Here is a 9662-nt window from a genome sequence, read left to right on the forward strand (position 1 = left end):
TGTTACTAACTGCCATTTCATTTCTGCAGATGTAAGTGAAATTGAACAACCTTTTCATAATTTTAAATGGTTCACAAACATTGGCACTTAATTTGCAACTTTATTGTTGTCTGAACCATTAAGTGTTGGTTTTTGTATTTTGTTTTTACATTTAAGAGAAATCCTGTAGTGTGGGCTCTAGACCCTAGAGATGGGCTTACTCATTTCAGTGCCAGCATAAACAGTATTACAGTCTTTTCTTCTGCTTTTCATGCAATGAAGACTCATGAGTAACACTACTATTCCAGACAGGAACAGTGGTTCTCAAGGGGAAACCCTTTCAACTGGAGAAGTACCCAAAGCAGTACAACTTCCCCCCAAAAGCAGACAATTGATCAAACAAAGACCTGTGTTCACTGATAGAACATCTGTCCCAAAGTGAGTATTTTCCAACCCTAAAATGTTCACATTAATGCTTATCTTAGCTTGGGCTGCCATAACAAAATAACCATAGACCAGGCAGCTTACACAGCGGAGATTTGTGTTCTTATGCTTCTGGAGGCTGGATGTCCAAGATCAGGATGCCAGCTAGTCAGTGAGGGTTCTCTTCCTAGCCTTGTAGATGATTGGTTGCCTTCTGGCTGTATCTTCACATGCTCTGGTCTCTCTTCCTCTTCTTATAAGGCTACGAATCCCCTCACGAGGCCCCCACCCTCATGACCTCAGACCTAATTACCTCTCAAAGGCCCTTTCTCTAGCTACCATCACTTTGTTGGGGGTTAGGGCTTCAACATGATTTTAGGGGGACACAAACATTCAGCTCACAACAATGTTTAACCCAACAGAGAATCACAGTTGCAATTTCTACCCATCTCTCATTGGTACTGGGAGACTCTTATTGCTCACCCTCTTCAATATACGTTAAAAGCAAAAATAACCAATTCCATGGAAATATATGTTAAATTACATTATTCACTCATGCTGTTTAGAAATAGTTTTCTTTTGTATTTTTTTAGAATTAAGAAAAATATCATAGAAGATCATTTTCCCAGAAAGTCTTCAAATATTACGTGAGTAGAGTACTTGGGTGGGGAGAGGTCATTTAAAAAATTGTTTCCACTGCACATCCCTTTCATTGTAAATTAGTATGCTCATTGTGGTTAACTGAAGCCCTAATTATTAAATGTCATAATTAATTTGTTATTCCATTTTGGTGTTTCTTTGTTTCTTTATTAGTTTTTACACAATATAATGGTGCTTATCACATTGTGGCCCCCATTAAGAAGTGGAACCACCCTGAGTCACTTCCATTATCCCCCTCAGTGTCTAGAAACTTTCAATAACCTTGATAAATTAAAGGAATGATGTTGCCTTTTAATGGCTGGGTCCATGCTGGTGTGGCCAGATGATATTTTAGCATTCTAAGGCTCTCTTAGGGTACTAAGAATCCTAGTTCAGTCAGTCATTAACTGTGTGCCATTTATTCAGTTGAGTACCAGTTTTAAGTTCAGTGTTTTTTAAAAAGATTTTCTTTGTGGGGTTTTTTGTTGTTGTTGTTTTGTTTGTTTGTTTGTTTGTTTGTTTTTAGAGAGAAAGGAAGGGAAAAGGAGAGGGAGAGGGAAACATCAACATCAGAGTGAGACATCCATCATCTGCCTCCTGCATGTCTCCTACTAGGGATTGAGTCTGTAATCCAGACATGTACCCTGACTGGGAATTAAACTGGCAACCTTTTTGTACATAGGACAACACCCAACCCACTGAGCCACACCGGTCAGGGTTAAGTCTCAGTTTTCTTATCTGTAATATGGGATGATACTGCCTTTTCCACAGCATAGTTATATAACTTAGTAAGAATATATGAAAAGGGCTTGGCCTCAGTGCTTGGCACTTGTGGATACTCAATAAATTATAGGTATATTACTGTTATTATTTATGAGGAAAACTAATTTTATAATTGAATTTCATCATCACTGACTTATCTAGAGATATAGATACTATAAATCTGTACATTGAGGCATTATGTACATATATAAATATATAGATAGATAGTAGAGGCAGTAGAAATATAATATAGTAGAGACAATATAAATAATGCCTTACCCTGCAAAAGCTCTTTTCATGTACATAATCTCATGGGAAGAGCTTTATTTCATGGGATAGAGTATAACTAAACCATGTCTGAAATCTAAGTGTTCAGTGAATATTTTTTAAGTGAATGAACACTGTTCTGAACTTTCATTTCACTTCAAAATGGGGTGACAATTCATGTGATTATACAAACGAGATTGTAAAAGTGCTTTGTAAGATACAGTGTAAAGGTAAGTTATAAATAATGACACTATTTTTAAAGGTGGAGTAGTTTTATGGCCAAAAATATATTTTTCCCCCACTGAGGAATATTTTTTCTTAGGTATGTAATAACCAAGAATGCTAAGAATATACAAGTTTGGATTTAGAGAACTGTCATAGCTTCAGTCCATTATGGTATTTATGCCAAATGGTTGTCAGGTCTGGATTGGAAATGACTCCCCAACCTTTTGCAGGAGTCCGGGCCTTGCCTCCATCTCTTCTGCGGCCGCACCCTTGGTTTGTTATGCTCCTGGGAATTACCTGAGAAAGTTCCCCCTTTAAGAGGCATTATCATTTATAAATCCTGAAACTTGTGCAAACAGCACCCTCTGTTTGATTCGTGTAGGTCGCCTCCCTTTAGTTCAGAGGAAGACTTGGATGCTGGCGACCTCGTCCAGGCATACACATCCCCAGAGTTACTTCTTGTGCAGCCGTCTAAAAACAACAAGAGCAGCTTTGGAAGGAAAACTGTCAAGAGTGACACTGACTGGACTGAAAGCAGTGAAATGGAGGACTCTGATATTTCTCCCAAGCCCATGGGTGAGCTTTAATCATTAAAAATCCTTTCGGAAATTTTGTTTAGGGCAGTGGTTCTCAACCAGGGGCAGCAAGCACTGGCAGTCTGAGCTGGAAATGTGCTTGAGGAAAGGACAGGGCTTATCCAAAAGCTACTGCCGCCTCAGGAAAATGGACAGGGCTTAGCCACGAATGATGTTCACATGGAAGGAGAGGAAGGATTCGTGAATGCCTGGGTCTATTAGTCTCCTAGGGCTGCTATCACCACGTACCACATACTGGGGGCTTAAATGAATGTATTGTCTCATAGCTTGCAGGCTGGAGGGCCAAAATCAAGGAGGCCGAGTTGGTTCTTACTGGGGCCGCAGGGAGCTCTCATGTCTCTGTTCTCGGCCTGTACTAGTAGTTGTCTGTCTTCCTATCATCACATGGGCCTCCCTCAATGAGTGCCTGTGTCTAGATTTCCCGTTTTTGTAAGGGCACCTGTCATACTGGATTTGGGCTCACCCTAATGACCTCATGGTAGCTTCATTATCTCTTAAAAGGCCCGGTCTCTAAATAAGGTCTGAGGTATGGGGGTTAGGACTTCAACATATGAACTTAGAGAGATACAGTCAACTAATAAAATTGGGTGACTATAAGAATGGCTATTCTAATACATTCTGTGGCCTTTTGGAGATGGGGCAAGTCTAAAGGAACATGAGGTCTAAGTCTGTAACTGTTGTTAATTTGCTGAAGAGAAGTGGTATTTTAGGTTCATTTAAAAAAAATTCTGTTTAATAAAATTTTTTAAATATATTTTAACCATATCAGATGTAACTTAGTTTATGGTATTGTATATAATTTGTATACACATATATTTGTATAATTGTCTAAAATATAACTAATTCATTTAAAATAATTAATATTGTTTTTGAAAATACCCATATGAATATTTTATTCATGTAGGTTACCTCACTGAAATTAACGTTTCTGATCAGAACTTGAATGAGACCATCCTTCTTTGATTTAAAATGAAAATTTTTGGTGGGCATAGAAACCCACATACCTGAAACCTATATGTTCATGTTGACCAATGTCACCCCAATAAATTTAATAAATAAAAAATAATTTAAAAATAAATAAGATAAAAATTTTTACTGCTCCTAGTCTAGAGGGCCATTATTTTTTAAGGAAATTATAAGTATTTAATGTAGCATTTTTAACCCCAAAATACATCAATTGAGTTTAATAGTGCATAATTATTTGCAAAGCTTAGACTCAGAATTTCTTGTTATGTTATTTTGGAACTGAAGATAGATACAAGTTTTTTAAACTTTCCCTATTTTCTATTGGTCATATAGGAACCTCCATTAAAACATTAACTGAAAAAGTTGAAAAGACAGTTTCAAATCAAAGAAATGTGAGTAAGCCAGTTGGTGGGATTAATGTTGCTGAAGCATTCATCAAAAAAGAATTTAAAGAAGAACTAAAGGTGAAATAATTTTTACTTGCTAAATATAGAGAATTTCATCTTAATTTTATTTTTTGTAGTATAGAGGTTGAGATTTTTACCTTTTCTTGTTTTCAGTATTGCCTTTCAGTATTCCCATTCCATAGAGAATCAAAGATATTGGAACGATAACTGGTAATAATGTCGTATGCTTATCAAACTATAGCTTTTCAGAATCCTGTCCTGTGTGTTGATGCTTGCAGATATTAGATGCTTTGTCCTCAGAAACTTGTGACAGCCTAGAATCTGGGGCCTCTAGATCTGAATCTAGGGCCTTTTCTGCTGCCATGGTGTGACCTGGAAGTAAAATAGGGACTTTTCAGGGTTTAGTCCAACTCAGTAGTTGGTGGAGAAGTCCTTCAGTAGTTGGTGGTGAACCGAGTGGAGGACAGAGCCCGAGCTCCTCCTCTGCCTGAACAGAGGAGAGGCCCTAACACATCCCGAGCAGTTCTAACGCCCAGGACACCAGTGTTTCTGTGGAGGGAAATCTCCCTTTGTATTTCTGGCACGGCTCAGACATGTTGACAGGGTCTTCTAGTGGTAGTCGTTCTTTGCTTCATTTTTCACTTAGATTAATTCTTTTCCTGTTCATCTATGGAATCCAAAGCATTCTGTCAAACTACTTTCATTAGTTAGTGCTATTTGTTTTACACAAGCCAAATATGACAAAAAGCCATGTATGTATTTCAAGGCAGAGCTCACGTGCCTCCCTTAGAAAGGCTGTGGTAGATAGGCCAGCTCCTTTCGGGTAGGGGCTATTCCTGCAGGGTCCGCATGCGGATTAAATGTCATTATCGCAGGTAAGAGCTCCAGAGCTGCCCTCGCTCCTACTTTGGGGAGTATCCTAACTTTATTTCCAAAATGCAGTGTTTCTGGAGTTTTCCAAATTTATGATTGGTAGAGTAGAAAACATACATTTCCATGGCAAGAAACAAAAAGGGTTTTCTTTCTTCCATTTTCAAAACACGGATTTCTAAATCCATTTCCAGAAATGACCAGAGCATGGATCCTCTGAGGTTCCCATCTTCATATCGCTCAGTGTTAGCAGCTCATCTGGCCAACAGAATGACATGTGCCATTTCTTTAGGAGACATTATTCTCCATGTATTTCTTTTAGTGCTCAGATGTGGATGATGACGACTGGGACATATCATCCTTAATAGAAGAAAAATCTTTGGGGAAAATAACCGGGAAAGAGCAGAGAGAACCTCCGCCTGTGAAGAATGAGTCACATTTGGCTCAAGTGCCAACTGCCTGGGGTGCACCAACTCCTAGAGGGCCAAAGAGAGAAGGTGTGCTACTTTGGTGTCTTGCAAAAACTCAGTCCATTTTCTAATTACTGTGTTTCATCTTTATAAATATATAATTAAACTATGCAAATATATTATCTGTTGGCATAACAAAGACCTCGATGCTTTATGTTATTTTAATAAGGACTGAATATGCACAACTTACTGATTTGTGTATATTTACTAATTATTTTTATTTACTTTTGTTTTTCATTTTTTTAAAATACATTTTATTGATTTTTTACAGAGAGGAAGGGAAAGGGATAGAAAGTTAGAAACATTGACCAGCTGCCTCTTGCACACCTCCTACTGAGGATGTGCCCACAACCAAGGTACATGCCCTTGACTGGAATTGAACCTGGGACCTTTCAGTCTGCAGGCCGACGCTCTATCCACTGAGCCAAACCGGTCAGGGCTTTATTTACTTTTAGAACTAATCTTTAGTATTTAAATTTTTACGTTATTTTTGAAAATGCCCATATAAATATACTCTTCATGCAGATGCCCCATAGAAATTAAAATTTCTGATCATGCACTTGGATGAGGCCATTCTTCTGACAGTCTTCCTGTGTTATTCTGTTTACATATTAAGTATTTTTATTGTCTTTGAAGGAAGATTTCTCTTGTGGCATTAAAGCCAGTGGGATAAATGACAATGAAACCATTAGTAGAAATTGTTTCTGGATAAGTCCTAGAGTCTGCATAAGGCCAGAAACTTAACTCTTGATGCATTAAATTTTTAAAATTAGAAAATGTAATTTATGGTTTTTATCAGAGTAATTCTTGCACATGGTGAAAGTCAACTCGTACAGGAGGGCTTCCCCACCTGTAGTGCCCCATCAATCTGCTGTTAGTGCCTCTGCTTCTAGACTTATCAACTTGAGATATTAACTGTCAATGTTCTATTAAACAGATGAAAACTTGGCTCATTTTCTCCACTCACACCTCTCATTGGTATTTTTGTACCCATGTTTGTAATTTTAAATTAACACATGTTAATATCAACATTTGCTCGGGCCACTTGCAGCACTCTCTCTCAACCACCCTGCTTTGTAAAATGAACCATTGCTACCTCTACCTTTCACTTCACCTTTTCCCTCCACCAATGTGTCAACTGGGCCTTTACTCTCACATTATTGTCAAGTCATAACATCGACCTCTGATCTGGAACCGTCATTAAGATACCTGTGCTTCGCCTGAAAATCGATTCTAATAGTTGAAAAACCAAAAGGCCATGTTTACGGTACAGCGACTCCAAGTTCCCAGGGCAGAGAGGACTCTCTCAGTACATTTCCTTTGTCTTCTCCCTGCGCCATGACCCCAGGCACCTCAAAAAGAAAACTATCTAGAATCAGACTCAAGTGGAATCCACTAACTATTCAACGACTCAAGACAGTCTTTAATAAACTTTATATTTAAGCTCATCTACCCTAGAGAATCTATTTTTACTACTTAAACCCTATTTAGCTTTTTTATTTTATTCTTCTTTCTTTGCCACCCACTCACTCAGCGTTAATAACAAAAACAACAAAAGCGAAGTAAGTGCTGCCAGCATCCAGGCCACATGCTGAATGCAGGGAAGGAGGGATTCGGGCAGCAGCTTCCACACAAGGGTCCTGGGGAATGCCCTGGAGATGGGGCCATTTCGCGGTTGCACTGCACTGTGGCTCCTGCACAGCTGTGCGAGCTGGGGGTGGGGACTGGTGAGCAGACCTAGACCCTGAGTGATAAACTGCGGTAGGAAGGTATGGATTTTACAGGCTGGACAATGTGCTTGTTTAATCATCGGGGCCTCCTCTCCCTCCTCCTCTCCCCCTCCACAGGCCTTCAAGATGAATCAAGCACACTGAAAAGCAGCTTAGTAACTGTGACTGACTGGAGTGACTGTTCAGATGTATAGCTGTAGCTCCACAGGTCAGAAGATCCAGGGGCCAACGGTGTGTCCGGGATCGCAGTATGTCAGTAACTTGCCAACGTGATACTAATGCTCCTGCCTTAGAGCATGTTCCACAATAACTAGGAAGCTGATTCAGAGAACTCTTTAACGGCACCTGATACAGTATTGAAACACAAATTGTCAACAGATTTTGAAGCATATAAAGTGTTTAAGACTTCTGCTTAAAAATGGCGTGTCATTTGAAGTCATAAAAAGGTTTTTCTTCAGAACGGTACTCTAGCGTTTCAGTGTATTTTTTTTTTCCAACTAATTTTTAAGTGAAAACTTTTAATTACAGCAGGCTTCGGTTTGAATTAAAACTTTATGTCTTTCTTATGTATGTTATCACATTGGAAGTGTTTTATTATAAAATTCTGTTCATATCCTTAAAACTGAATTAGTGTAGTTAGTGCAATTTTAAAGGTAGATTGATTATTTTTCTTATAGAAGTTTAGAACTATAAAAATATAGCTAGGCCCATGTTAAATACATTTTCCAGAAGTACCTTTACCACATTCAACTTTGATCCATTGTAAGCATGTTGTTATAAAACAATTATTTTATAATTTTAAATACCATTTCTGCAGCATAATGTTTAGCTCGGATATTTTATGAATAAAATGTTGCTATTTTCAAGATGGATTCAAGAATTAGTTCTCTCATCTTCTCTAGCTAGACCTTCTCCACCAATAAACCTTTCTTTGATCCAAACCCTGATCTATTGAGTATTGGCCTTTCTTTTGAAGTATTGGCACACGAGCCTTGGGCTTGTAACAAAGGGTGAGCCAGCCAGGAGCTAGAGTTCCTGGTGGATTGGCCTCCACTGTGCTGACCACCTAAATTGTGCTGTACCCACCCCACCCCCACCTCACCCCCTCCTGCACTTGTCATATTTGGAGTAAGGAAACATCTTTGGACTTTGGTCAATTGTCTGTGTGATATAAGTAACCTCCCCAACCCCCGACCCCAGCAGTTTGGTAAGTGATACCCTTGTAAGCAATTTTGAAGCATTTAACATTTAAAGTTTTCTCCCTGCCTAATCCCTCAAGAAGTTTGGAGACTCTGAATGATTATTATTATTTTCACGGAACATGGTTGTTTGCATAACATTCTATAGGAACCTGTTTTCTTTATAATAGGACACAGATTAGAAACCCTTGATGAGGCTTTGACTGGAATGTCGTGTTTGAAGGAGACATGCACAGACTCTGGATCTCACCAGAAAGCTCTAAGGAATTAAGGTTGACTTCTGAGGCTGATCAAAGCTCCTTGGAAAAACAGCCTGGTACCATGGTTCATGGCAGTCTTTCCAGGTAAGGAACAAAGGTTGCTTTCCTGGGAGATGGCAAAGGAAGAACCTGAGGACATTTTGGGGGACCTCGAGAACCTGAGGAATTCACCCAAATCTATAGGTATTACAGGCAAATGCTGATGGCAAATATATGGCTTGGCTTCTCAGCCCTGAGGCTAATCTGGAGATTCCTTATGAAATTCCAGCAAAGCAGATATATAATCAATTGCTGTTCTTATACTTATGCAAATCACAGACCAAATTTATTGAAACTAGACTTATGCAATGGATTAGTCTTAACTCGGCTGTCCTATATAATAAAAGCCTAAGTGGCAATGTTGTCACAAGATGGCCACCAGGGCAGGGCAATTGCGGGCGATCAGGCTGGCAGGGAAGGGCAGTTGGGAGGTGAACAGGCCAGCAGGGGAGGGCAGTTGGGGGCGAGACCAGGCCTGCAGGGGAGGGCATTTGGGGGCGACCAGTTCAGCAGGGGAGGGCAGTTGAGGGCGACCAGGCCTGCAGGGGAGGGCAGTTGGGGGCGAGATCAGGTCGGCAGGGAAGGGCAGTTTGGGGTGATTGGGCCTGCAGGGGAGGGCAGTTAGGGGCGACCAGGCCTGCAGGGGAAGACAGCTGGGGGCGACCAGGTCTGCAGGGGAGGATAGTTGGGGGCGACCGGGCTGGCAGGAGAGGGCAGTTCGAGGCGATTGGGCCATCTGGAGTGGTTAGGGGCAACCAGGCCTGCAGGGGAATGGTTAGGGGGTGATCAGGTTGGCAGGAAGAAGCTGTTAGGGGCGTCCAGGCAGGCAG

General features: G+C 40.2%; 1 protein-coding gene across 5 annotated transcripts in view; it reads left to right on the forward strand.

The window, feature by feature from the left end:
• The window catches only part of DZIP1 (DAZ interacting zinc finger protein 1), a 51399-nt gene extending 42769 nt beyond the window's left edge, over positions 1–8630 (forward strand). For 3 of the 5 annotated variants that reach the window (XM_079778825.1, XM_079778827.1, XM_079778826.1), the window contains 6 exons: positions 288–417; positions 996–1049; positions 2678–2871; positions 4191–4321; positions 5457–5631; positions 7452–8629. In XM_079778825.1, coding sequence (XP_079634951.1) covers positions 288–417; positions 996–1049; positions 2678–2871; positions 4191–4321; positions 5457–5631; positions 7452–7528 — 761 coding nt within the window. In that variant the 3' untranslated portion in view covers positions 7529–8629. Of the gene's footprint in view, positions 1–287; positions 418–995; positions 1050–2677; positions 2872–4190; positions 4322–5456; positions 5632–7451 lie in introns of all 5 variants that reach the window. The other 2 variants (XM_079778829.1, XM_079778828.1) reach the window with 2 other exon arrangements.
• The last annotated feature ends 1032 nt before the right edge of the window (positions 8631–9662 follow it).

The sequence above is a fragment of the Cnephaeus nilssonii genome (genome assembly GCF_951640355.1).
Source record: "Cnephaeus nilssonii genome assembly, chromosome: 8".
Classification (NCBI taxonomy): domain Eukaryota; kingdom Metazoa; phylum Chordata; class Mammalia; order Chiroptera; family Vespertilionidae; genus Cnephaeus; species Cnephaeus nilssonii.